This window comes from Hippocampus guttulatus, chromosome 7 (assembly GCF_054856545.1).
Source record: "Hippocampus guttulatus isolate MCC_2025c chromosome 7, RoL_Hgut_1.0, whole genome shotgun sequence".
NCBI lineage: Eukaryota > Metazoa > Chordata > Actinopteri > Syngnathiformes > Syngnathidae > Hippocampus > Hippocampus guttulatus.
Window position 1 is genome coordinate 23,937,928 of NC_141267.1, and position 20,458 is coordinate 23,958,385.

The window sequence follows — 20,458 nt, forward strand, 5'->3', positions numbered from 1 at the left end:
TGACGATGACAGTCACCCGCAGATCCTCGCCAAGCCACTTGATGGAGCGCGGTCAAAGTGACGTCATCCATTTCCTGTCGATCACATGACTGTCAGAACACAAAACACGTCGACAAAAATAATTTATTTCCTTCAAGAAAATAAATCTCTTCCCCCCTGCCCCAGTATATTCCAAACATCAACAAGCGGCTTCCCTTCAAAATAAAAGCCCAGGCCCTTCTCCTTTTGGAGAAACGCTTCCACACTTCATTATGGCACTTCTTCATCATCGCCACCGTGACTACCAAACAAACTTCAAACTTGAGAAGGTAAAATTGTGAGCGAGACCGTGACCCTTATTTTCCTGCAACAAACGACATGGAAGAGGTAGAAGATTGGCCCCGCGCTGGTTGGTCACGGAGCCGCACGCCAACACAAAATTCATCAAAGTAGCTCGGTTAAAAAAACAAACAACAAACAACATTCAAATCAAACTTGACTTCAAACCGGTCTTCCTCCTTCGGCTAACAGGCGAGCGGCGCGTCACCCGCTCACGAGTCAAAAGTCGGTGGCTCGTTGGGCTTCGCCGTTGTGACGTCATTGCAAAAATGACGGCGCCGAAAAGGGACGCCTCGCTCCCCGAGCTGATCCCGACACCCCGATGACGTCGGCTTTCTTCTTTTGCCGCCGCGCGTGACCTTGGAGGTCACGGAAGGCGCGCGCTGCCTTCAGGGCACGTGGGACCTTCGAGAAGTCGACGCAGTTAGACTGAAGCGACTGGAAACAAAAAACAAAGACAAATCAGCGCTGATCAGTAGCTCGTCGCGAACAATAGCAACGTGTCATGCGACGCGCGCTGCCGGTTCCTCCTGGTTGATGATTTCATCACACTTATCAAAGTGCGTGCGCGCAGGGATCCGCACACTACGCGCGCGCACGCGCACGCACAGACACAAAGGGAGGCAAACGAGGGGGTTGGCACAGCAAAGCAAGCGGCGCGAAGGGGCAGGGCCAGCAGACTTACAGGAACGGAGAGGCTCAGGCGGCGTCCCGGCATCAACGAGCTCGCGTAAGCGCGCGCGCGGCGTACACGTCGCCGAGCGAGCCGGCCCGTCGGGAGCTGGCGCGCACGCACGGACACGCGTCAAGGGGCGCAAGGCCACCGGTCACCTGACGGGAGCGGCCGACGAGATGCCCGAGACGAGCGAGGGGCAAACGAAGGAGCGAGAGAAGCGTCTGACCTCAAGCCGCTCGCCGATGACGACGCGCCGCGACCGATCCTCTCGGCCGCCGCCGAAGCGGAAGCCGCCGGCGACTTGGACGACTTCGGCGGCGAGGAGGCGGAGCCGCCGTCGGCGCCCGCCCGCGGTCTGATGACGACACGCCGTTGGGAACATCGCTCGCCGCTCTGTTTGTCGCGGACGGGTGAGTATCGATAGCGGCTATCGGTGCGAGACCGTCGGTAGGTTAAGAAAAATCGGCCGAGTTGTGATCCATTTTTCTGTCGTATGACTTCCGAGTGTCCCGCTTAAGAGTTGACGGTTGAAAGGCTCCGACTGATTTGGAACAAAGACTAAAAACCGCGGGAGTTGTCCGTTTTATTTTGCACTTCCGCTCATACGCGGCAAATGAGTTTGTGAGCTCGTGTTTGATTTTGAACAGCACCGCGCACGGCGACCCTTTCGCTACCTTTTGTCAGAAATAATCAAAAGGTTTTCTTTGAAAACGATCGGACGTTCGTTTGGTACTCAAAAGGGCCGGCGGTATCGGTCGCTCGGTATCGGATTGAGAAAAAAGTGCGATTGAACACGGTCGCACGTCCGCGTGGTATCTCGGCGCACGCTGACCTGATCGGCCGTGTCGGCGTCCCGCCGCGCCGCTCCTCCCTGCGAGGCAAAGCGCCGCATCCGGCCGTCACTCGCGGGTCACGTGGCTTTGACCGACGGGCGGGTGCGAGGGGCCGGGCTGGAAATACCTGAAAGCCGCAGAGCCGGCGGACCGGAGGGGTCGGCGACCTTTTAGGGCTCGCAGTTTGTCTCCCTGAGTCGGAGGCGACCGCTCGCTCGCGTCGTCCTGCGGTGAAAAAAAGTCAGGCGGCGTGCATAGGATGTCGACGCGCGCGTTTACCTGGCGCGGGCGGTCCTCGCCGAGCGAAGGTCGAGCGGCGCCGTTCAAGGCGAGGCCCTCCACGCGGGACATCAGCTGGCCGACGTGGTCCTCGTCCTCTGCGGCCTTTGACCCCTGCGAGCGCTGGTGGTCTCCTAGCAACCAAAGCCACGCCTGCTTCCTGCCCAGAAACACAAGCCTTCCGTTAGGCGCCGCCCCCACCCCCATGGAAAAAAAAAAAAACACGTCTATACTCCGGGATGGACTATTTGCTCTTTGCGCCGCCGTTTGTTGCGGTCGTCATCCGTGTCAGGCTTTGTTTGGGGAGACGCGCGCCCCCGATCGTCATCCACGGTCGCCCGTTTTGTCGACGCGGTCGGTCAGGCGGAGAACGCGGGCGGGCGGGCGGGCGGCGCTCTCACTCTTCCAGGAAGTGCTGCTGAGGTCCGATGACGGAGCCCGGCCTGCAGATGCGGATCCAGGCGACGGCTTCGGCGGCGCTGAAGCGGTAGTGCTTGATCAGGTAGCAGCCGATCAACGTGCCCGTCCTGCCCAGGCCGGCTGCGGGCGACGGCGGGGCGTGAGGGGGGGGGGGGGGGGCGGGCGACGAGGCGGGCGAGCTCACCTTTGCAGTGCACGGCCAGGGCGCCGGGCGTGGCGTCGCACAGAGCCAGGAAGCGCCGCGTGATGGCCTCGCCCGGCGTGCTGCCGTCCGGGAAGAACAGGTCCCAGTGGCGGAAACCGCCGTCGGCGAAGCGGGCCGCCTCGTAGATCTTCTTGTTCAGACGCACCACCGCCACCACGCCGCGCTGCCGGAAGTACGGGAAGTACCACTCGGGCGCGTGGAGCGGGTAACCTGCGGGCGACGCGCACGTCACGCCGCGTGTCGACCGGCCGCGCGCGGAGGAGCAAAATCCAAAAGGACCAGAAACGCGCCGCCGCCCACCGTTCTCCATTTTGCTTTTGGGATGCGGCCCGCTGAAGGCCAAAAGTTTCCCCGGCACGATCCAGTTCAGGTCGCCGTTCTCCACGCGCTGCGCAAACGGGACACCGACGAGGACGAGGTGAGGGGCGGCCCGGCGGAAGGGTCGCGGCGCGGCGCGGCGCGGCGCCGCGCGGGGGGTGACGCCCGCCTCCTACCTCGTAATGTTCGTACTCATCCACGTCGAAAGACTCAAAGTCGAAGAAGCCGTGTTGGAGAGCCTAAAGGGGGCGCAAACAAAAGAAAAGGTGGAGGCGGCGGCCGAGCGGCCGGCTCGCGCCGTCGCGAGACCCACCTTGCGGATGCCCAGCAGACAGTCCAGGACGCTCAGGTTGAAGGTGCACTTCCCAAAGGACGCGTCCCTGCGCGCACACGACACGGAGGCGCCGGCATCAGGCGGCGTTCCGGCAAAAGCCGACAAGAAGACGCCGAAGCAACGCGGACAATTTCCATTTGGCTGCGAAGGCGCCGGCAGCTGGGCGGGGCCTCGCCAAAGCCATCCGCTGCTTAACCCTCAATTTAGCTCACGCGCGCACACACAGCCTTCATCCCTCAGCAGGCGCACGGGTGTCATTCAGGGTTTGTGCGCACCTGAAGGGCAGGTAGGAGGCGTTGGATCCCGACACCAAAGCTCTGTAAGCCTCTTGCGGCGTTTTCTTCAAGTAGATCACCTGACGTGGCCACAATCAAGATCAGGGTCAAGGTCAAGGTCAAGGTCAAGTTGAGGGCTGAGCCCGGCCGTCGGCGCCCGAGGGTCTCACCGCGTATGCGCCGATGAGCACGGCCGCGTTGGAGCGCTTCCTCTGGTCGAAGCTGCTGTAGTGCACGATTCGTTTCCGGCTCAGCGCGAAGGACTGCGCGCGCGCGAACGCAAAGCAAACAAAGCAGACGCGGCGCACTTGAGCAAGGCACGACAACCAGAACGGGAGGGGCTCGGCGCAAACCTTTTTGATCGGGTGAACAAAATGTTTTGGTTTTTTTTGGATGCCACGTGGCGCAGGCCCCGCGGGCAGGCGCGCACGGGCACGCGCACGCGACAGAGCGCGACGGCCCGCAGGCGGCCGGTGGACATTCCAACGGAGGGCGGCGGCGGCGACTCACCTTGAGCTTCTTGTTGAGCTTGCAGCAGTATCGGTACAACATGGCCAAGTTGAGAGGGCCAAAGTCTGCGTAGAAACTGGCCACGCACACGGCAGCAAACGAGTGAGCGCAGTGCCGGCAGAGGCGGGCAAGGGGGGGGGGGGGGCGCGCCACTTACTTCTCGTAGACAAACTCGTCGTCCGTGCAGAAGTAGTGCGTGTTGGCCGTGCTTTTGGGTTTGCTTCGTAGCGTGGCGAAATACAGACGCTCTGGCACACAAGACAAGACGCCAGCGTCGGGGGGGGGGGCGGGAATCGTTGCCGCTCGGCCTCGACACACTCGCCGACCTGAAGCGGGTGACGAGGGAGTCGCGAAGGAGCGAAGGAGCGAACGCCGGAGCGATTCGGCTTGAGGAAACGCGAGCTAGAAACCGGAGCGGCGGAAAGACGTTTGGCCCACTTCCATATCCGCAAAGTTGCCACGAGGGCGAGAGCGGGAACGGACGCGGACCGCAAAATCAGGCGCCGGCGATCGGGGCTCGGCGCCTTCTCGGCCATGACGCCGCGTATCCGTCCATCCGCCCTCGCCGCTCGGCACCACCCCAACACACTCGAGCGCGGGATCTCTCATCTCTGACCCCGGACAGGGCGCGCCACCCTCTTCAGACTCGGGGGCAGGCTTTCGGATTTGGCGGCGCCAACCCGACCCACTCGGTCGGTTCGGGTTAGCGGCGGGATTATAATTTTGGGAATGTCCTCGTAATTACCGGTGCCAAAAGGGGGGCTCCGCACGGACCGGTCTGCGGCCCACTCGAGATCAAAGTGGGAACTCCAATGAGTTGGCCGCCCCTGGCCCCAGCAATCGAGCAACTTGATCATCTGCTTTCGCCGAAGACTTTCGACTCCGATTGCTCACATTTGGTTGAACGCGGCGAAATGTTCACTCGACTACTCGGCGAGTCGGCATTTCCGTCTGAGCGAGGAGCTTTTTAAATTCTCGCGGAAGTTTCGATTGTCGTTATGCGTGTCATTGCTGAATGTGATTTACCTTTGATCAACTCCGCGGCTCCCGGCGGTTCGGCGTCGGCCTCCGTCACGCCGAACAGGGCGGACAAAAGCGGGCCGCGGGCGGCGTGGCTCATGTGGCTCCGTCTAACTGCTGGACGCTCAACTTGCCGACCGGCAGGCTAACGGCGAAGCGAGCTGCTAGCCGTCAACAAGTTGTCAACTTTGTCCTCATCTTCCCATCGCGCCGACGCCGCGCGCGCGCGTCGCTCGGGGAAACTTTTCGGGGCGACGCTGCAGGTTTTTCAGCCGTTCGCCATCGAATCGTCGCGCGTTAGCTACTTAGCGCGTTAGCTGGGATTACCGACGGCGGCGGTCCGAAAGCGAGACGGCGCGAGTCCCTTCCGAGACTCGTTACCGCGGCGACCGGTGGCGGCCAATCGGCACGCGGTGCGAACCGCGCTGCCTTCAAGATAGCCGGGAAAACTGAAAACTCGTCACCTCCAAAACAAATACAGCCGAGGAAAAACAAGTCACGGACGTCGACGCCTTCCGTTACCTTCGCATCAAATTCCCAAGTTAGTAAAACGTCTCGGTCACGGTCGGAGGTTGGCGGAACCGAGTTGGAGTCGCAAGAAAGAAGAAATAAAAGACAGCTGGCGCGCGTCTTTTATTTTCCCCTTGCATCGTTTTCTTACGAGCGTGAAAAGTGAGCGAGCGACCGCTTCTCGTCTTTCGGGGCTCGTTTGTCATGACTCGACTCCTCCCGGAACACTCGGGGCTCCCCGCGTGCTTTTTCGACAGCAAACTCGAGGATCGTTTCCAAGTAGTCGCGCCGAGTGTCGACAACCCTGACATCGTGACGTCACAACCCGGCGGTTTCGGGCGAAGGCGCCGAGTCGGCGATGTGACGTCACCGTTTTTGCAGTTCGCGTCACGGCGGTGACGCGGCACTCACCCGCAACCAGAGAGATCCACACGCGGTTTGCGCTCGGTCCCGCGGCGCCCGAAGGCGAATCGGGCTGCGGGAGCCGCCGGGCGTCCCGGTCCATCCCGCCGCAGGTCGGAGGACTGAGCGGGCGATCTGTGGGGTGTCGCGTGTCCCGCCCGGCTCTCGAGTTTCAGCGGCGGGTGTCGGTTTCCGTCGGGCTCGGCTCGTTACCACGGCGACCGGCGCCTCCGTCGGGTCGAGCGCTCAATCGACGCGTGCGATGTCACGCAGAGGAGGCGGCTCGACAACGTCCGCTTCGGGACGGACTCACCCGAACGCGGCAAAGAAAAGGCATCCGCTTCAATTGGGTTTTGGACGGCGCCGACGGACGAGAGCGCTTTTCTTACGGCCCGCGAGCCGCTCGGCCGAGCGACGCCCGCGTTGGGCGAACGTGCGACCTCCGAGGACGGAACTCGGGTGCCTCCACTTAAGACGGAAGAGAGGCGCGGGAAGCGAGAGGCGCGGGAAGCGGGAACCGCTGCGACGAGAGGCGGGGGCCGAGGGGCTCGCGCCGTCGGCGGCGGCTCCGCCGAGCGACGGGTCGTCGCGGTCAAAGCGGAAAAACCCGAGGACGTGGAGGAGCGAGCCGTTTCCGCGTTGGCCGGTCTCGCCGAGAGCCGCTCGAGCGCCCCCTTCCTCGTCGCCCGTCGGTCAGCCGGTCAAACAACAATCAAGACGGCGTGACGCTCGATTCATTTATTGAGGACTCATTCGGCGAACTCTACATATTTGTACGGGCGGCGCACGAAGGGGTCCCGGGGACGAGGTTCGGGTTGGGGACGCCGCAGCCGAGGCATTCGATGACGTGCGTGACGTCGGGCGCGTCCGCACATTTGCTGACGGTGAACTTTGCCTGCAAAAACGAGACGGACGGAGTCGCCCCGACAACAAGAGAGAACAATTTCAAGCGGAATTTCCTGGCGAGCCGCTTTCGACGGACGGCGGCGGCTAAAAGTCTCAATGGAAAAAGGGCCCGCGGGTCGGCCGCTCTCACCCGAGTCATCCGCTGGGCCACGTGGATGGCGGTTTGCGTGTGGCGGGTGACCGCGCCCGTCCGGATCCGAGACGTCCCCTTGGCCAGCGCCATGAAGACGATGAGCTGAAGGAGAGGCGCAGCGCACACGCGTGTCAACGGGCGCCGGCGCCGCGCGAGTTCTCGTTTCGCCCTCCCTCGCCGGGTTAGCCGGACGCGCGGCCCTTTCCAAAGCCTCTCCGCGTCACCTGCCGGACGAGGCGATCAGATTTCTCCCCGTTACGGAAACCAGCTCGGCCGCCCGCATCGCGTGCGGAAGACGGCGCGCGCGCGGCGGCGTCGTCTCGACCCCGGGCTTAGCGAGCGCGGCGCCGGCCGCCCGCTCACCTGGTCCTGCAGGAATTCGTCCACGCAGCCGCCGTGGCGAAGGTTTCGCAGCAGCATCTCCGCAGCCTCCGCGCCCGTTGCGTCGCCGTACGCGCCTGAAAGACGCACACGCGCCGGCGCGGTCAGGAAGACGCCTGGGGAACGCCGAGCGCCTTCTCCCGGCGGGGCGGCGGCGGCGGCGCTCGTCACCTTTCTTGCCCAAAGCGGAGCCGGCAAACAAACATCCGGTGGACGACTCCGCCACGATTCTGAAAACAATGGCGTCAAATGTTTCCACGCCTCTTCCTTCAGAGAGCGCGCGTGCGCTTCCCCGACCCGCGCCGACCCCGACCAACGGACGTGACGGACGTGACGGCCGGTTGGACGTGGGCGCGCTTTGCCGATTGTTTGCGAGAGGTGATAAAAGGTGGCGGTCAAGTTTTGGGCAGGTTTGCCGCTTTCCGCGCCGGCCGACCGGGCGCCGGCCCAAACGCGACTTTGGCCACCGCCCTCGCGCAAACGGGAATGAAGGCCTTCCGTTTATTTGGGGAGAAATTCTGAGCGTGCTCGGCACGAAAAAGGCAAAGGCGCCGCCTCAAAAGCTCGGACGGGCTGGCGCTTCACGGCGGCCGGATCGGACGGCGCGTCGCCATTTCACAGCGCAAAAGCGAGAGCGACGGCCGCTCACGTGATTCCGCTTGCGTTTCCGCAGGCCTTCTCCTCCTCCTGCACCGCTCGAATGTTGACGTCGAGCCCCCGGACTTCTCGCCGGATGGCCCGCGCGGCGGCCGCCGCCATGTCCTTGGCCAGCTGGATGACAAAATGGACGACAGAGGCCCCGTCACGCCGCCGCGTAGGCGCGAGCGGCACGAGCGGCTTTACCTCGAAGGGCAGGGCGCCGGCGACGTACGCCCGGCCGTGAATCTTGGCGATGGCTCCTCTCTCCAACAAGGTGACCGGCCGCAACTCTTTGACCGCGGGCACCGTTGCGGTCACCTCCCCGCCGCCCTTCGGGTAAAAGCCTCTGGAACACGCGCGCGCACAACGTCAACGCTGCAAACGCGGCGCGGACTTTGCCGGGCAAAAGGTCTCGTGCCATCTGAACGTTTGTGGCGGCGAGACCAACTTTTCCAAATTCCTTTTTCAAGTCGGCGCCCGCTTGACTCACGTTCACGACGGGCGACGACAACGGCGGAAAGATGACGGCTCGCCCGTCGGCGAACACTCGGCAGAGTGGAGACAAAGAGGCGGCGAGCGTGCGGCAAGTACCGCTCGTTTGCAGCCCGCTTCGCGCGGGCATTCTCAAACGCGGGAAAACGGGAGACCTCTGACAAAAGTGCCGCGACGGAGAGCGCGGCGACCAACGGCTTCTCAATCACCTCCTTTGGATGTCGCAGTCAAAGTGGACTCCGAACATCTCCGCGACGGGCTTGAAGACCTGGAGATGAAACGAGACCGTCTCGGGCGTTCAAGTCCGCGTCCGTGGCGCCGCCGCGCCGACGACGACGACGCCCACCTGGAGCGTATAATCGATTTGCGGCGCCATGTCCGCATCGGTTCCTCCTCTGAGGCGCAAGTTGGAGGGGGCGTCGCCATAGAGAGCGCACGGGAGCGCCACCTGCAGCAAAAGACACACGCTCCTGGCGCGCGCACACGCACGGTCATGAGTACGCGGCGACGCGCGTCGGCATGTTGCGGGTGTCGCCCATCACCCTGCCGTGCGCGTGTCCGCCGTGTAATTTCCAGCTCGGATCTTTCCCGGGGTCAGGCTGACGTCCGTGGAGCCGATGGCGCCGCCCCGCAGGACGCCGGCGCACATATCGGAAACCAGCCGAAGGCCGCTCAGGTGCTGGGGCCTGCGCGCAGCAACACGCCACACCATGTACGAGGCGCGCGCGCACCAAACACGCGGGCGACTTCCAAACGGACATGACGCGAGCGCACGGTCGCAACAAGTCACGCGCGTGACTTGTTGCGCCGTTTCAAGGCTCTATGGTCACTTCATTAGGGACACCGGTGCCCCCCGGATGCCCGTCTGAACCCCCCCCCCCCCCCACACACACACACACACACACCAACAAATGCAGCGATGGACTGGACGGATGAGTGGAAAGCAGCCATCTTGTCGGCCAAAACGCAAACCCAACCTGACAGGTGTCCAGAAAGGCCAAACCCTGCCCCGGTTTGGCTTGGAGCACCTTAAGAGCTTCTGCACCCGCCGGTTGGGTCGAAGCACCCGTGGCCAAAGACGAACCGCGGCGGGGTCAACTTTGCGCGTCTGTCAGATGGGAGGAGTTGAATTTTGGCTGTCGACATGAGAAGCGATCGCTTTTAGTTCAACGGTGGCATCCTCGATGTGCGCCAGGAACACAGCGGAAGGCCCACGTCGGTTTGCGTCAAGACGGAGCTCGACGCGACGGGAGGATTTGTGCGCATACCAATTTCAAGCTCCGTTGGGGTTTTGTAAAGTTCGCGTGGAATCGGGCATCCCGCCCTGCCGTGCCAAGCGACCCTCTTTTAGTTGCTGCTCAGACTTCACAACGCACAAAGAATATACCGAGTGCAACCGCAAATATTTTCGACAATAGGGCGCGCGTAGGCGCCTTTCAAAGGGTCCCTAGGAAGCCGGCATCAGTTGACACCGATGCGTCGTGATTGATTGCCCGCGTCGATCGCTTGTGCTCGGACGGCCTCTCGGCTGCGGTGGATCCGACTGGCCGGAACAAATTGCTCGCGCGTTGCCACCTTTTGGGCCAGTCAAGACGACTCCGATTCTGACAAGACTCGAAGCGCCCGACGGCCGAGTTGTTCGTTTTTGCGCCCGTTACTGAGCGATGTTGCCATTTTCCAACCTGAGTCCCGGGGTGCTCCTGCCCGCTCGGATTTTGGAGATCGTGACGGACGATCCGCCGATGCAGCCCAGCGCCGCCGCCACTCTCAGGATTTGGCCGCCCTGCGAGGAAGCGGGGGCAAAAGGGAGCGAGGCGAACGGGGAGAGAAACACGAGCAAGCAGACGAGACGGCACAGGACAGGGGGCCGCCGGTAAGTCACGAGCCGACAGCCGGCCGCTAACTTGCTCGCGGTCGCCTCGTGTCGCGTCGCGACTCACGCCCTCCATGAAACTGCCGTCAAGCTCCACCGCCGGCGACTCCATCTTCGTTCCGCTCGCTTTCCGTCGTCTCAACTTTCCCGGAGCGTTCGCGGAATCTGAGCTTTCTCGGTCGCAGCTGCTGCCGTCGCTTCTTCGTTGACATTTCTCGGCGGCGGGCAAAGCTTATGGCTCGTTACCGCCGCCAACTGGCAGGGAGGAGGACGACACCACCACCAATGTTAAAAAAAAACAAAAACGAGTTCAGGACAAGGAGTGAGCGAACACGCGGCGCTCCATTTTCAAGACACCCCCGTCCCTCTACAAAACCCGCCTTTGGATATTGTACACGTGTCACGTGTTTTCCATCTATCTCGTTAAAGAAGGCCACATTTATGTGTTGTGTTGTAGTCGTTTGTCATTTGATGTTAACTGTTCTTTTGATGGCGGCTCCTCTTGTTGTCTGGTTGAGAGGGAAGAAATTACATCCGTGCTGGATGATGTACAGACGGTGCATTAGACAAGAAAGTTGCACTCGACTTGATTTACAGCGTGGGCAATTCAAGACATGGGGAAAGCCCCAAGTTCAATCCATCAGGTCAAACATGCTGCGGTGGTTTTAACTGCTCCATCGAGCCGAGTTGGGTAATGACAAAGCACCACCGTATTCTTTTCCTGTGATTTGTTACTCTCAAACTGAACGATCGGCGTGCAAATTAAGAGTTGAAAAGTCAGAAAGTCGGGTGAATTGTTGTTTTTTTTAAATTACTGTACACGTCATTGTATAGCTACTTTGCACGGACTGGCAGGCGCTGGTGTGACGTCACCAGAAGCCGATTGGCCGCTTGCGGGGAGTGCGTCTGTGACGTCGGCCAAGCAAGATGGCGGCGATTGCAAGAGGTTCTTCCGCGCTCTTCAGAAGATTGGTGAGAACAACAACGATGACGACAGAAACGCCTTCAGATGTCGAACGGTTTCTCCGAGGAGCGCGCGAAGCTTTGGCGCCGTGACGTCACGGCGCACTCGACGCGATTTGCCGGATCGACGCTAATGCTTGCAGGCTCAAAGCATACGGTCGCTAGCCTAGCCTAGCCTAGCCTCGCGGGAAGGTGAACGAGGCGATAAATACTCAAAGTGCCTTTGCGTCAGCGATAGTATGACAACCGGTATGACAAGGATCATGAACGAAGGAATCGGGTGCGGTGGGCTTGGCAGGATACCGCGGGTTCCTAGCCGTGACTCGGCGCGTCTCGCCTTTGCTCCGGACTCATTTCAAAAGTGGACGGCAGATGCTTTTTCAAGGAGTTAACGCGCGCGCGCCTTGTTTTTCCCGTCAGCTGATTCAGCAGTACCGCCGGCGATGCTTACGAGTCCAGGAAGCCCGCGGCCTGAGCTTCGGCTTACTTCCCACCCCCGCCTTGGACGGGACGTTGCAGGTGCGCAGCAGAAGCCTCCAGATGTTGGGCCGCGGTCTGCACGCGTCTGCAGGTTGGACACCTTTGGGATGTCGCAGATGATGATGATGATGCCGCCGCCGGCGGCGATGTCACTGATGGCGTTTGTGTCGCGGCGCAGCGCATCGCGGGGCCGTCGTCCAGTTCAAACTGTCGGACATCGGCGAGGGAATCATGGAGGTGACGGTGAAGGAGTGGTAAGGACGAGCCGTCCTCGCTCGGCCCCTCATCGCTCTTGTGCAATTTTCCGATCGATAGAAGATCCCTTTGTGGGCATTCGGGAGCGGGCAACGAGCAAAGGATTCCGAAAGTCCCGTCGAGCGTGCGGGGCGGCCGTCCGGCCCGTAAGCCGCCTTTGTGTGCGCGCGCAGGTATGTGAAGGAGGGGGACAAAGTCTCTCAGTTTGACAGCATCTGCGAGGTCCAAAGCGACAAGGCGTCCGTCACCATCACCAGCCGCTACGATGGCGTCATCACCAAACTTTACTACGACGCCGACGACGTCGCCTCGGTGGGGAAACCTTTGGTGGACATCGAGACCGAGTCCACTTCGGGTGCGTGCGAATGGGACCCGACGCGCCGGCTCTGCCGCTGCGCAAGCGCGGCGACTCGTCATCAACGACGACAAACACGGCGCGGCGGTCGAACGGCGCGCCGCGTTTGTCGGACACCCCACCCCGCCTGACACGCTCGTTGCGCCCGCGCAGACGTGATCCAGGAAGAAGACGTGGTGGAGACGCCGGCCATGGCCCGAGAAGAACACACCCACCAGGAAATCAAAGGCCTGAAGACGCAGGCCACGCCCGCCGTCCGACGGCTCGCCATGGAGAACAACGTCAGCGCCTTCGCAAAATCTCGCTCGCGAGCTCCTTTCCCGCGTCGTCGCGTCGCTTGAACGCGGCTTGCGCTTTGGCGTCAGATCAAGCTGAGCGAGGTGGTGGGCTCGGGAAAGGACGGACGCATCCTGAAGGAAGACATCCTCGACTTCCTGGCCAGGCAGACGGGAGCCATCTTGCCTCCGAGTCCCTTCCGGGAGACGCGGACTCCGCCCCCGGACGCGCCCGTCGCCGCACCCCCGACGGAGCTCAAGCCGCCGCCGGACGGGCCTCGCCGGGTCCTCGCCGACAAAGATGCGACGGAGCCGCTCAAAGGTCAGAGTTCGTCCCCGGCGGCCCGCCGTCGGCGCGACCCGGCTGAGCACGTTTGGCCTCGCAGGCTTCCGCAAGGCCATGGCGAAGAGCATGACGGCGGCGCTCGCCATCCCGCACTTGGGATTGTGCGAGCAAGTGGACGTCAGCCGGCTGGTGGCGCTGCGGGCCGAGCTGAAGGCCGACGCCCGAGGTCACGGGGTCAACCTCAGCTACATGCCCTTCTTCATTAAGGTTGGCTCCGTTTCGTCCGACCGGCGCTTGACGTTGCTTCGCTTTGCCCCGAGTCGAGAGTTCCCGGGCGCCGGGGCCCCTGACGGACGATGGTGTCGATGAACTGAATTGCGATGTCGCCCGCGGGCGCCTTTGGACAAACGGTCCAAAGGAGTCGGCGTCGACTCGGCTTCGTTTGAAAGGGCCCGCTAACGCCGCGCTCTCATTGGCTCAGGCCGCCTCCCTCTGCCTCGCCCGCTTTCCCATCCTCAACGCCTCATTGGACCAGTCCTGTCAGAACATCACGTACAAGGTGAGGCGCCCGGCGCCGGGCCGCGTGGCAAGCTCGTCAGCGTGCGCTGCGTCGGCAGGGCTCTCACAACATCGGCGTCGCCATGGACACGGCACTCGGTCTGCTGGTTCCCACCGTCAAGAACGTGCAGCTGCTCAGCATTTTGGAAGTGGCGCGGGAACTCAACCGGCTTCAGGAGCTCGGCGCCGCGGGCCAGCTGGGAACGGCCGACCTGAGCGGAGGAACCTTCAGCCTGTCCAACATCGGATCGGTGAGTCGGCCCATCTCAACGTTGAGCGGCGGCGGCGGCTCGGGTTTAGTTGCCTTCTAAGGGTGGCAAAGAAACCTTTTCACGGCTCGTTTGGCGTCGGGACAAAGGAGAGCGACGGGGGCGGGGCGGGGGGGGGGCAGTCTTGAAGTCATCATTTGGGTTTTCCGGGCGTAGCTCGTCAAGCTCGCGCGTGTTTCCCGCAGATCGGAGGGACGTACGCCAAGCCGGTCATCCTTCCTCCGGAGGTCGCCATCGGGGCGCTGGGGAAAATCCAGGTGGGCGCCTCGACGTCGGCTTCCCGTAGGCTCGGCGGCCGTACTGAGCCGCTTCCTTGCGCTCAGGTGCTGCCGCGCTTCGACGCGTCCGGTCACGTGATCCGCGCTCACGTCATGAACGTCAGCTGGTCGGCCGACCACCGCGTCATCGACGGCGCCACCATGTGTCGCTTCTCCAACATGTGGCGAGACTTCCTGCAGAATCCCGCCGGCATGTTGCTGCACCTCAAGTGAAGCCCCCCCCCCCCTGACCGCCACCGTCGTCGTGACCCGGAAGAGACTCCGCCTCCCCGACAGACACGAACCAGGCGGCGCCCGAACGGAGAGGATGCGGCCGCGTCCGCTCCCGGGCGATTGACGGGAGGCCGTTGATGGATCGCGTGGCGCGTTTCTCATTACGCTGTGTTACTGCCTTAGCTCGTCTCGGGACAAGCTGGAGTTCTTATGTTCAAATAGGAACAAACAAATAGTTACAAATCATCTTCGCCTGGACTTTGCATCCAAGTTGATGTGCATTAAAAAAAAAAAAAAAAAAAAATACAAGCACCGGTCATGTTTATGTGTGAGCCGTAGCGCCATCTGCTGGAACACCGCCACAGCTGTGAGGTTGTTGTTTTTTTTTACTTTGGGGGTGGGAGAGGTCAAGTGACCTTGCTTGCAGCTAAATTTAACCTCGCTTACGGTCCAGCTTCAAGAGCGCAAACGAGGTGAGCAACATGGCAAACGAGAACATTTACTACCGCCGCCTTTTGGAAACGCGACGCGCTCGACACGACTACGACCTCTTGGCCCAGAGGGCCGCGCCGGACTAACATCTCGAACCACACGCGCTAGTTCGTGCTCACGTCTACGTACCGATGCGTTGTGCCACGCTAAGCTAACGCTAAGTCGCACGTACCGATATAGATCAGCACACGTTGCCACGCTAAGCTAACGCCAACCACTACATTGCGACGTATAACGCCGAAGGCCGCTCGGCCGAAGCTCGGTACCGCACGGCCCCGCCGCGACGCAACTTGTGATGGCTGCGGGCAGGCTCCCGGGCGGTGACGTGACGCGCCGCGACGTATGGCGCTCGCTTTGGCCAACGGCTCGGTCGGCTCCATGAAAATCTTGTGGGAAGCCAAGATCCAGAAAATCCAGGACCAGCGGGGGAAACAGAGAAGGAAGGCGCACGGCAGGTGAGACGCTGCCCTTTAGGTGGCGATCGGTCACTTTTCTACCAGGAAGCCACGTCGCACGAGGCCTTTTTGACCGCGCGCGCCGCAGGCCGGCTGCGGCGGGCGTCTGGGAAGAGCGCCACGCGCTGACTCGCCTGCGAGAAAAAGTCAAGAGCCGAGACGGCCGGCTGCTTCTGTGCCTGGAGCGCGAGGAGTGGAAGGTGAAGCCGGTCGCCGTCGCATCAACACCGAGTACGACTACTTAGTCGCTGTCCTCGGGTAGGGCTGTCGGGTGCCTTTTTCTCTGTGGCACCCCGCAGAGGTTGGACTTTTTGCATGCAAAGCAGATGAAAAGTTGTGTTTTGGCCCGTGCGCAAATATCCCCCCCCCCCCTCGAACCTTTGACTCGGACTTTGCGACCCGGCCGTCCAGGCGCTGCCGGGCTGCCTGCTGCGGCTGAGTCAGGTCCACGAGTGGCACATCCACCGGACCGGACTGCAAAAGATCCCCGACTTCATCGGCTCCTTCGGCAATCTCCTGGTGCTGGACTTGTCGCGCAACGCCGTGACCGAGATCCCCAAAGAAATCGGTTCGACCGTCAAAAGTGAACACGTCGATCGGAAAACGAGCTTTTCCAGTGAGCGCGATACGCGTTGGCAATGTCGCCGCAGGAGGCCTGACGCAACTCCGAGAGCTTTTGCTCAGCTACAACAGAATCCGCTCGGTTCCGGAGGAGCTCGGAGACTGCCGGAGTCTGGAGAGGCTGGAGCTCGCCGTCAACCGCGACCTGGACCGCCTCCCGGACGAGGTAAATAAAGTCCTCCTTTGTCGGGAGCCCGGGCTTTTCCGATTCGAACCGAGCGTGCGTGCGGTCGAATGAGTGAAAGCCCCGCCCGTCGCCGGCTCCTTCCCTCCCGCTCCAGCTGAGCCGGCTGCGGCGTCTGGATCGCCTGGACTTGTCCATGAACGCCTTCGACGGCGTGCCGCCTTGCCTGCTGCGCATGCCGGCGCTGGAGTGGCTGGACATGGCGGGCAACCGCCTGCGCCGCCTGCCCCGAGACATCCACAGGTAGGTTCCGCGCGACGGCGGCGTCCCGGCCGGCGAGCCGCCCGTCCCCAGCGTGGCCGCCCGCTTTCAGGATGGAGAAGCTGCGCGCGCTCTGGCTGCAGAGGAACCGGCTGGAGAGCCTTCCGGAGAGCGTCGGCAGGATGTCCCGCCTGGACACGCTGGTCCTGAGCGGCAACCGGCTGAGCGACATCCCCCCGGTCATGGAGGGCATGGCCAACCTCAGGTAATGGCCGCGCCCCTTCCGTTTCCGCATCCCGCCAACGGGCGCTTGGGGGGGGGGGGGGGGGGGGGGGCGCTGTGACCCGAGGACAAAACAATTCAAGCAGACATTTGCACACTTTAATGGGGGGCAGTTGGACTTTTTGGGGTGAAATCGTGAATGGCAACCGCCAATTGAAAGTGTTTTTGAAGCTTTTCAATGAGGGGATGGAAATGGAAATAAAAGGCGGAGCGATTCCCGGAGTCATTGGAAAAACCTTTGGTGGGCCGCGGCTCGCGTCCTTTTGCCGGCCCCTTCTCGCGCACCGACGGGACGCCTCGACTCTTCTTGTGCGAAGGTTCGTCAACTTCCGGGACAACCCGCTGACGCTGGAGATCACCGCGAGCGACCCCGACGACGACGACGACGACGACGACCGAGAGATGTTCGGACGAGACTTCATGCTGACGTACATCCGGGAGGCCCGCCAGAGAGCGTCGGGCGCCATGTGAAGGCGGGCCGCCCCCGCTTACGAGGGCGGGCGGGGCGTGGCCGTCAACAGGACGTTCTCCGGGGTCACCCCGGCGCCGACGTAACGCGTCAGCCGCGCGCCGAAGCCCCTGGCGCGCAGGAACTCCACCCTGCCGGCGTCCAGCAGCAGCTTGCAGCGCCGGCCGATCCGCTCGCGCTCCGACGGCGACGGGAGCCCGCCGTGGCTTTTGGGGCAAATAAAGGCACGTGAGCAAACGCGGGGGGCCGCCGACTCGTCTTGGCCCGCGAGGGCTTACCCGGCCTCCTCGCCGTCCGCCGCGCCGAGGCCGCAGGTGGCCCAGCTGGACATGCGGCAGAAGGCCGAGAACTCGGCGGGCCCCAGGCCCAAATCCGAGAAGAAGCGCCGGCCCACGTAGTGGCGCCACTCGCAGCGGTGGTGACAGCACAGCGCCAGCGCCAGGCCCGCCACGCCGACCGGATGGCCCGCCTCGGCTTTCAAGCGCTTGGGGGGGCGGCCCGCTTCCCGTCTTGGGAAGAGGCAGCGAAGAGCCAGATCTGAAAAGGGAGATTTCAGAAAAAAGTCACCTTGGCTCTCTGCCAGCGGCGGGGGGGCCTTTCCCCGCACCGCTCGGGTGGCCGGCGCGACGCGGCGTCTCACCCGTGGCGGCGCCGCATAAATGCTTGCCGACCGCGACCAGCGGCAGCCGCCGTTGCAGCAGCGGCACTTTAGCTGCAAACGCACAAAGAGGGCCGTGGCCGCGGCGCCGGGCGGCAAGCGTCGCCCGGCGCCGCGGCCGGCGTCTTACTCAAATCCAGGTGCTGAATGTCGACGTGCAGCCTGGCAAACTCCACGTCGCCCCCCCGATGCTTGCCGTCCGCCTGCGCACAGCACAGGACAGCTTTGAAAGGTGCGGGCGGCGGGCGACAAAGCCGCGGCGCGGGGGTCGCCTGCCCGCCTTGAATCGGGTGCTGCTCCGCTCCACCAGCAGCATCTGCAGGCGCTCGGGCGGCTCGCCCTCCAGGGCCCGGCGGATCCAGCGCGAGAGTTGGCCCCGCCCCGCCCCGAACTCCACGAAGCAGCGGCCGCGTCGCAGCAGCCCCAGCGCCTCCAGGTGGCCCAGGATGGAAGCCTGCGGGGGAAACGGCCGCTCGGACGGCTTCGGGTTTCGGGCCGCGGGCCTCGGCCGGCGCCTACCTGCTGCTTCAGGTGCTTGCGGGCCGACTCGCCGTTCTCGGGGTCGTCGGCCTCCTCCCGGAAAACGCCGTGCGACAGGACGCGCTCCTCCGGCTCACGCGGCAGCCCTGCGGCCGACACGGGGGGGGTCACCGACGGGACGCGCGGAGCCCTCGCCGCGCCGGCCGAGTCACCTTTTGAAGCCGAGTCCAGTTTGTCCAGCAGCCGTCGTAACTGGGCGGCGCTCCGCTCGCACAAAGTCACCTGCCGACGCGGCGGGTTAGCGAGGCGTGGCGTGGCGCCGCTCATCGTGCATGAAAGCAAAGCGGGCGTCACCTGTTGGAGCGAGGGCTCGCTTGGGGCGGGCGAGCCGGCGTTGACGTCCTCCGCATAATACACCTGAGGAGCACACGGAGCGACGGACGGCTTTTCCACGCAACGCTCCCACGAAAATCGGGGCCCTCACTCACCGGCTTTGCCTTGGCGCGAGAGTTGCACTTCTTCAAGTGCGCGTCCAATTTGTCTCGGTTGACCGTGCTGACAAGACACACACACACACACACACACACATCAAATGGAGCGTTTGTTGACTCGGGGGCGGGCGGAGATGACGTCGTTTGTCAACTAGGGCCTGCGACATTGGAAAAGCACGCGCCGCGCATCTCCACATTATTTGGACCTCAACAAGTGACATTTGGATGATCTTCCAAAAGAAACGCGTTTGCTTTCACAGGCGCGACGTATTCTTGCCGATTGGCTGTCATAACTTACAATTTCTTTGAGCAAGGAGCGATAGAGAGACACGTCGACCTCGACAAAGCAAAGTGTTCTTTGTCCATGTGCGCTTATCACTGTCAAACATTTTACCGGGAAAAAGAAAAACGTTGAGCGGCAAGTGTATGGGATAATCCACAGGAGAACTGATTTGTTTGTGACAGCCCCCCATGCCACACACACACACACACTCGGCGTCACTGTCGCCGGCCTCCAACACGTCCGCCTGCCGCATGGCCACAATTCCAAGCGTCGAACAAGCCCTTGCGTTGTCCACGTGTGCAAATGAGAAAGCGTCGGCGTTGCTCACTGCTTGGGGTCGAGTGGACAAACGATCCTCCTGCCGCCGCCTTCTTCCTAAAACACGGAACGCGTGACGTGTCATCATGGTCATCACGGAAACGAGGAGAACGTCGCGGTTTGTTTTGCCGACGTGGCGATCGGAATGCACGAGCTGCACGTTTCCTCCAAGTCGTTCCCGGAATGACCGATCCATCCGCCGTTGAAAGCATTTCACATCCACATCACCGCGAGGCGAGCGAGGCGCCTTCACAACCAAGACGCCTTTTCGTCATCCTCGGTTCAATAGTTTGCAATCGTTCGTTTCGACGTTCGATTGCAGCGAGCGAGCCCTAAGCCCTCGCGGCGGGTTGGTCGTCGCGAGGGTGCCGGGGGAGCTCGGCTCGGTTCCCTTTGGGCGCGGGGCGGGCTACGACGCGGGATCTCGAAAGCGGATGCTCCACCGCTACCCGTCGCGCGTCGCTCAAACTTTCCGACTCGTCGCCGGAGCGTCTTCGTGCGCGAGCGATGAAGAATCGCGAACGTTTTCGTCAAGCGAATCGAAAAGGCATCCTACTCACGGAGACGTTCGTGTCCATGTTGGCGTGTTCCCCGCAAAACTCGCGTCCTTTGGCCGCGACCATTTTACAAAAACGTTTCTTTTTTTCCACGAAGAACGCACATTTGCCGTTTCGGTCGGTTGCGGGCGCCGCCATGTTGGCCGAGTTGCGGTGCGCCGCGTTCTCGTGCAGACTTGGGGGCGGGGCGCAAAAAAGGAAACGCCGCTTCTCCCTTCGTCTGACGAAAGAAGGAGGCCAGAAAGTCGTCGACGGTGACTTCAAGATTTTCAGCGCGCGCCGCTTGCATTTTCGCGCTCATTAAACAGCACTTTGGGTTGAGCAAACGTGATTGCGATCACAAGTTTTCACTGACTTCACGGAGATCTCCATAAAAGCCCGAACTGTCCACTCTCTTCTCATTGGTCATCTTTTGTCGCGGTTGTTCTTCCGCCTTCGCCGATTGGTGGCTTTCCGATTCGCTCGCCATCTCCCCGCCCCCGACGCCACGGGAGGGGCGTGTTCTGAACGC

At 62.3% G+C, this 20,458-nt stretch overlaps 5 protein-coding genes across 11 annotated transcripts; 2 read left to right on the forward strand and 3 right to left on the reverse strand.

The window, feature by feature from the left end:
- Positions 1-109: 109 nt before the first annotated feature.
- cdc14ab (cell division cycle 14Ab) lies at positions 110-6,603 on the reverse strand. 3 transcript variants are annotated; one of them, XM_086115899.1, is made up of 14 exons: positions 5,195-6,027; positions 4,326-4,416; positions 4,169-4,244; positions 3,829-3,921; positions 3,659-3,738; positions 3,363-3,429; positions 3,226-3,288; positions 3,032-3,119; positions 2,711-2,941; positions 2,508-2,646; positions 2,107-2,266; positions 1,955-2,052; positions 1,827-1,865; positions 110-756 (listed from the first exon to the last, which is right to left on the reverse strand). In XM_086115899.1, exons 1-14 carry the CDS (start codon positions 5,286-5,288, stop codon positions 708-710), a joined length of 1,368 nt encoding a protein of 455 aa, XP_085972025.1. In that variant the 5' UTR covers positions 5,289-6,027; the 3' UTR covers positions 110-707. The 3 variants fall into 3 exon arrangements, with proteins under 3 accessions (XP_085972025.1, XP_085972024.1, XP_085972027.1); XM_086115898.1 differs by having other exon boundaries at positions 1,955-2,266; positions 5,195-6,603; XM_086115901.1 differs by lacking the exon at positions 1,827-1,865 and having other exon boundaries at positions 5,195-6,031.
- Positions 6,604-6,823: 220 nt separating this feature from the next.
- rtca (RNA 3'-terminal phosphate cyclase) lies at positions 6,824-10,758 on the reverse strand. Of its 3 annotated transcripts, none has more exons than XM_086115915.1 (11): positions 10,592-10,758; positions 10,334-10,434; positions 9,194-9,337; positions 8,998-9,121; positions 8,861-8,919; positions 8,364-8,505; positions 8,170-8,291; positions 7,692-7,750; positions 7,503-7,597; positions 7,137-7,241; positions 6,824-6,995 (listed from the first exon to the last, which is right to left on the reverse strand). In XM_086115915.1, the coding sequence occupies exons 1-11, from the start codon at positions 10,634-10,636 to the stop codon at positions 6,864-6,866; spliced, it is 1,128 nt and encodes a 375-aa protein (XP_085972041.1). In that variant the 5' UTR covers positions 10,637-10,758; the 3' UTR covers positions 6,824-6,863. The 3 variants fall into 3 exon arrangements, 2 of the variants coding, with proteins under 2 accessions (XP_085972041.1, XP_085972042.1); XR_015101404.1 differs by having other exon boundaries at positions 6,943-6,995; positions 7,137-7,363; XM_086115916.1 differs by lacking the exon at positions 9,194-9,337.
- Positions 10,508-14,716, forward strand: dbt (dihydrolipoamide branched chain transacylase E2). The gene is made up of 12 exons (XM_086115897.1): positions 10,508-10,524; positions 11,380-11,496; positions 11,908-12,058; positions 12,146-12,221; positions 12,396-12,577; positions 12,731-12,858; positions 12,943-13,174; positions 13,239-13,405; positions 13,620-13,697; positions 13,756-13,947; positions 14,151-14,222; positions 14,289-14,716. The coding sequence occupies exons 2-12, from the start codon at positions 11,452-11,454 to the stop codon at positions 14,454-14,456; spliced, it is 1,491 nt and encodes a 496-aa protein (XP_085972023.1). The 5' UTR covers positions 10,508-10,524; positions 11,380-11,451; the 3' UTR covers positions 14,457-14,716.
- A 69-nt stretch (positions 14,717-14,785) lies between these two features.
- On the forward strand, positions 14,786-17,397 carry lrrc39 (leucine rich repeat containing 39). The gene is made up of 8 exons (XM_086115917.1): positions 14,786-14,929; positions 15,258-15,403; positions 15,492-15,603; positions 15,815-15,971; positions 16,054-16,190; positions 16,306-16,451; positions 16,522-16,674; positions 17,009-17,397. The coding sequence occupies exons 2-8, from the start codon at positions 15,291-15,293 to the stop codon at positions 17,160-17,162; spliced, it is 972 nt and encodes a 323-aa protein (XP_085972043.1). The 5' UTR covers positions 14,786-14,929; positions 15,258-15,290; the 3' UTR covers positions 17,163-17,397.
- trmt13 (tRNA methyltransferase 13) lies at positions 16,777-20,450 on the reverse strand. Of its 3 annotated transcripts, XM_086115912.1 has the most exons (12): positions 19,951-20,045; positions 19,401-19,447; positions 19,088-19,167; positions 18,787-18,853; positions 18,653-18,715; positions 18,511-18,580; positions 18,338-18,444; positions 18,099-18,272; positions 17,949-18,021; positions 17,801-17,872; positions 17,439-17,697; positions 16,777-17,366 (listed from the first exon to the last, which is right to left on the reverse strand). In XM_086115912.1, exons 3-12 carry the CDS (start codon positions 19,153-19,155, stop codon positions 17,180-17,182), a joined length of 1,140 nt encoding a protein of 379 aa, XP_085972038.1. In that variant the 5' UTR covers positions 19,156-19,167; positions 19,401-19,447; positions 19,951-20,045; the 3' UTR covers positions 16,777-17,179. The 3 variants fall into 3 exon arrangements, with proteins under 3 accessions (XP_085972038.1, XP_085972037.1, XP_085972039.1); XM_086115911.1 differs by lacking the exon at positions 19,088-19,167 and having other exon boundaries at positions 19,951-20,094; XM_086115913.1 differs by lacking the exons at positions 19,088-19,167; positions 19,401-19,447; positions 19,951-20,045 and adding an exon at positions 20,303-20,450.
- Positions 20,451-20,458: the final 8 nt, after the last annotated feature.